General features: G+C 35.7%; 1 protein-coding gene across 1 annotated transcript; it reads left to right on the top strand.

Annotated features, from left to right (window-relative positions):
- Positions 1–487: 487 nt before the first annotated feature.
- On the top strand, positions 488–1461 carry LOC148569899 (2-carboxy-1,4-naphthoquinone phytyltransferase, chloroplastic-like). The gene is made up of 4 exons (XM_088507686.1): positions 488–511; positions 1005–1115; positions 1215–1280; positions 1360–1461. Exons 1-4 carry the CDS (start codon positions 488–490, stop codon positions 1459–1461), a joined length of 303 nt encoding a protein of 100 aa, XP_088363812.1.
- Positions 1462–5436: the final 3975 nt, after the last annotated feature.

Here is a 5436-nt window from a genome sequence, read left to right as displayed (position 1 = left end):
GGAATTTTCTAAACAATTGGCTGCTGTTGCTGCTAAAGTACCAGAGAGATATGAAGAGACACGTGACCTAATTATGGGATTGTACTCATCTTACAAGGCTGTAGACGAAGGCACTAATCAACCTCATTCAGATGTAGCTAAAAGTAGCGATTACTGAGCAGAAGTGAGCCCTAACCCCACGCCTCCCACCCCCAATCCAAAGCTCTCAGTCTCAGCCTCTCACCGTCGCACTCTCCTCTCACCGTCGCGCTCTCCTCTCTGCAGTAGTGCACGACACTCGCCCCACAGCCTGAACGACGCTCGCACACAGCGCACGACCCTCGTCCCTCGCAGGCTCGCACCCAGCGCCAGCAGTAGCAGAGCCCGAACCTCACAACCTCACACCCAGCAGTAACAGAGCCACAACCCTCGCCAGTCGCCACCCACAACACAGCACCCACCAGTCACCGATTCAAGTCTCCCACCCAGCCACCGATTCAAGTCAGATATGGAGCCCGAGCCACCGAGTCAGGTATGTGATTTGGTTAAATCGTTGATTCATTGATATTGTTTACTTAATCTCGCAACCCTCGCAACCTCACACCCAAATATGCTTTACATTCACGTCATTATAGTCTTCATTTGTCTTACCATGGTAAAATACTCCCCACTGGACAATTCCTATCATATAAAATTAACATGGTAAAATCTAATGTCATTATTCATCTTGCAACATAATATGCGCATACAACTATCTTTGTAAGATCAGTATGACAAAAAGAAGTGAATAAACTTCATTAAAATCAGATTGATCACATAATTGTTTCTCAACACAATATTTTAACTGTAATGGAGATTTGAACTTAAAAGCTGGAGTATACCACCAAAGTTATTGCTGACTTGCTGACTTGTTAATTCATTGTTAATTTGATTCATTGTTGCTGGTTATTGATTTATTTTGTTAGGTATTGTTGCTAGTTAGGATTCGGATTAGGATAATTTTGATTTCCCATTGTCTCTTTCAGGTTAGACTAGGCACTGCAAGAGGCGCAGAGGTAGTGAAAGTGGCAGTCATGGCACTCTATGCTCTTTTGATTGCTTTCGGTCTGTGCAAGGCGCTTCCCCTAGCCAGTATTGTATGCAACTCTAAACACTTAATTTCTGATATCTTCTCATCTCATTATGAGCTTATGATTTGTTTGTCTTCTCTCTTGCTATGACTATGGTGGTTCTAGTTCCTTTGTGCCTTGACCTTACCAATTGGAAACTTGGTAGTGAGATTTGTGCAAGAAAATCATAAGGCACGTCCAAGACTTTGTGTTACCCTTTTATGATTCCTGGAGTTTGGTATTAAGCCTTGGTTATGTTATTTACTTACAGGACAAAAGCAATGTCTTCATGGCAAAGTACTTCTGTGTGAGGTTACATGCTTTGTTTGGAGCAGCTCTGGCTTGTGGGCTGGTAGCGGCCAGAGTGGTTTAACAACAGTTCTATGCATGCAAGAGACCATATCTCTGAAGATGGAAGTTGTCTCAGAATTTTATACTGATTCTTTGCATTCTTCATTTCAAGTGTTTTTCATTTGCCTCCACTTCTTATGGCCAAATAAATAGTGGAGAAAATTTATATCTTATATGTTGAGATACCAATCTAGTTAGAAGTCTCACTTAGGCTTTTTTGATAGTTTAACATTTTTTGGTGTTACATACAAGGACACATACCTTTGTTTGTTTTCAAATCTGATTGCTCCTTGTCCAGTTGTCCCTAATGATGTAATTGCATAGTTTGTAGTCCAAGTGAATATATGCACGGTTGATTCTTCTATGTTACCTAAGAAACTCTAGAATGGAAATCCAATTTACCACATGTTCTCTACAATTAAAATATGTGTAATGAATTTTTCATTCCCCTCGGAATTTTTCATTATGTGGTCTCACCTTGGTTTTTCTAGCCGAACCAAGAATTTCTATATCTCATATCATACAGTATTAAAATTAAAAGGTATTTTAGTAAGTCCCTATGAAATATTAAGGGTTAAGAACGATTTTGGTTCTTAAGGTATAGGCTAAAATTTTTTTCGTTTCTAATCTTTTTTTGTATACGAAATCGTCTTTTTTACTTAGATGTTAAAATTTTGGATCAAATTATCCATAATAAAAAATTATAAAATGAAAAAAAAAAGAGAAAGAGTATCTCTGTTCGTCCGAAAGGGGAAGGGAAGAAAAAGAAGGGGGAAGGGAAGAAGAAGAAACTGTTCTTTATGTAATTTGAATTTCTGGTTTGCTGTTCTAATTTATTGCTTCTTGATTTTTCGTTATGTTGTTTTAAAAAGTCTCTCTTTCCAAATGCAATATATAGTAATCATGATTGATTGTTCTTATGGTTACTCTTATCTAGATTTTTTTATCTATTAGCAACATATATAAAATTAATTAAAATAGAGAGGTCAAATCTTGATAAGATGCAAAAATCCAAAATAGAATGCAAACAAATAAAAAGACATGGAATTTTTTTATTTATAAATTAATTAAATAATATAAAATATAATTCACAAGACATAATATTTGTATGCCATTGTTGTTGAAATAATAAATGAAAATAACATTACTTCATCAAAATAATATGAGTTTTTTAAACTAAAGTATCTATAAATTGCATAGAAATAAAGAAAAATTGTAGAAGCCACAAAACGATAAATATCTATTTAAGAAGTCATTGAAAAATAACTAAAGAAGTACATCCACCAAACATAACAAATAAATTGACAATAACCAAAGTATTAAGTTTTATCTAGATTACTACTATAATCTTTACATCTCATGGTTAGTGTGCAATTTCCAAAAATCATCGGCCGACGCTATAATTTGTGCCTTCTTATGGTTGATCCGATTCCGGAGTAAATACACAGCGGTTATCATGCGAATATCGTGATCCTCAAGCTGCAATTTATTCACTATAAATTAGTACAAAAAATGGTAAGTAAATATTAGAGAGTTGTTTCTAAAAACGATGGATTGTTTTCTGAACACTACAATGAAAAAAATTGATTGGACCTTTGCTGATTGCCGCAAACGGTGATTGTCAATTAATGATGAACAAAAAGTGGATATTAAATAGACGGATAAAAAATAAAAAAAATTGGATATTCAGTAGATGGATGGATGTTCGAAAGAAAAACAATGAATTTTTTTATAAAGAGAATGATACACGATTTTAATGGTGGGATTGAATAATTGGTGATGGATTATTCACCAATTTATAATGTTAATATTAAGGAAAAGATAAGATTAGAGTATCTAATTCAAAATAAAACCTTAAAAAAGGAAGATAGAATTTTAAAGAAAAGATAGATGAATAAAAAGATAATTTTTAAAAACGAAAACAAGACTGACATAGGCGTAATACATCGCGTTCCAATCGATTGAATTATCATTTCAATCGATTGAATTTGAATTCACACACACTACAATCGATTGAAATTGACAAATTCATATTGTTTGGGTAAATTCAATCGATTGAGTCACAAAAGCAATCGATTGAATTTGGTGAGACCCAGGTTGTTTTGAAGCATTCAATCGATTGGAAATTCTAAACAATCGATTGAATTACAAAAATCCAATTTTTATTCATCGTTCTATCGATTGGATCGTATGACCAATCGATTGAGTTATGCGAAAACCATGCTTTTGGCAATTTTCAATCGATTGTTTAGTGGTAAACTGTAATCCAATCGATTGAGATATAATTCAATCGATTGATTCATTATTCCAATCGATTGGTTTTCGCAGAAAACACAATTTTAAGATTCCTCGCGAACGAGACGAATCAAATTTAATATTTTAATCGATTGTAATGGCCAAAAAGTTGTTTTTGTTTTTGATTGTTAATGAACATGATAGATTTATGATAAATTAATTATTTATAAAATAAAAAATCGTTTTTATAATTATATAAAATATATGGGGTCAATTTATAATTAAAATTAGTTAAAGGACTATGTAGCAGTTATTAAAAAAACTTAAAAAACATGTTTTGTTATGGGACCACTAAGTGGTCCAAACGTTCTTGGACCACCGAATCCTAAGCCATGTAACTTATCTAATTTGTTGAGAGGAAGTTACAGAGATTTTAATTGATAATATTTAAGTTAAATTTAATTAATAATGTGTTTAACTAAAATATAGGGATGTATTTTAATTAAAAAATAATTAAATAATATTATTTAAATTAAAAAACTGATTAAAAGCTGAATTTTAAAAAATATGTAATATTTTTCAAAAATAATATTCTTAACTAATTAAACACACGGGATAAGTATTGTTTTGGTCTCTAACGTTGAGGGTCAGAATCGAAACCGTCCCTGATGTAATTTTTGACTTAAAATCGTTCTTTCTAATAAAATTTTTTAATTTATTCCTAAACTATCCCTACTTTAATAAAAAAAATTATAAAATTTTAAAAAAATAAAAGAAAACGCGTTTGTTGGGGGGGAGGGGGGGAGGAAAAGGGTATACGAAGGGGGAGGGGAGGGGAGGGAAAGGGGGAAGGGGGAGGGGGAAGGGGGGGACGGCACCGGCGGCGAATCTTGGAGCCGCTGTCGCCGTCAGGAAACCTAGCGCACAGTGGGAGGAGCGATGGAGCAAGGGGAAAGGGAAAGGGCTTCGCACGAAGGGGAGGGGCCTGGACGCCGCAGCGGCGCTGGGTTGGGTCGCCATGGCTCGTCGATGATGGAGGCTACGGGTCAGTGATTCGACCATGGGGAGGTTGGTTCGCGATGGTGGTTCGATGCTGAGAGGAGACGCGAGGGGGAGAAGAGGGTAGAGGGTCGCGGGGGTGGTTGGCTGGGTTAGGGTTCGGACAGGGGGTGGTGACGGGTTGGGACGCCGGTAAAGGCGCAGTGGCGAAGGTTGGGTAGCAACGCCTCGCCGCCTCTGCCTTGCCGCCTCATCTGCATCGCTTTCTACTTCTGCATCTTGCTTCTGCTTTCTTGTTTTCTATTTTCTTGCTTCTACTTTTTTGCTTTCTGTTTTCTTGCTTTCTGTTTCTGCTTCTTGGTTTGGTGTTGTTGCTGTTGTTTAGTGGTGTTGGTGTTGGTGTTGGTGGTGGTGTTGGTGTTGGTGTTGGTGTTGGTGGTGGTGGAGGAGGTAATTGTGCTGGTAGTGATGAGGGTATTTTTGTCCAAAAAATTAAAATGACGATTTTAATACGAAAAAAAACGTTAAGGATGATTCTAAATCGGAAATTACGTTGGAGATGGTTTCGATTTTGACCCTCAACGTTAGGGACCAAAACAATACTTATCCCTTAAACACACGCACTATCTTCTTAGTTCTTATATGCACTTATCTTTGTAGAATTTTTATTTATTTATTTATTTATTTTCTTTAAGTTTTGTTAGGTTTATTTACATTAATTCTAGTATTTATTAAAGTTTGAAAGGCAAAAACAAGAAAATAA

This window comes from Arachis ipaensis, chromosome B3 (assembly GCF_059453495.1).
Source record: "Arachis ipaensis isolate K30076 ecotype BB chromosome B3, ASM5945349v1, whole genome shotgun sequence".
Lineage (NCBI taxonomy): Eukaryota > Viridiplantae > Streptophyta > Magnoliopsida > Fabales > Fabaceae > Arachis > Arachis ipaensis.
This window is presented reverse-complemented; position numbering and strand designations above follow the sequence as displayed.

Coding starts and splice junctions, on each gene's coding strand:
- LOC148569899 (XM_088507686.1), top strand. CDS start 488: ATGGAGCCCGAGCCACCGAGTCAG. Junction 512..1,004: donor AGCCCGAGCCACCGAGTCAG/GTATGTGATTTG, acceptor TGTCTCTTTCAG/GTTAGACTAGGCACTGCAAG. Junction 1,116..1,214: donor CGCTTCCCCTAGCCAGTATT/GTATGCAACTCT, acceptor TGGTGGTTCTAG/TTCCTTTGTGCCTTGACCTT.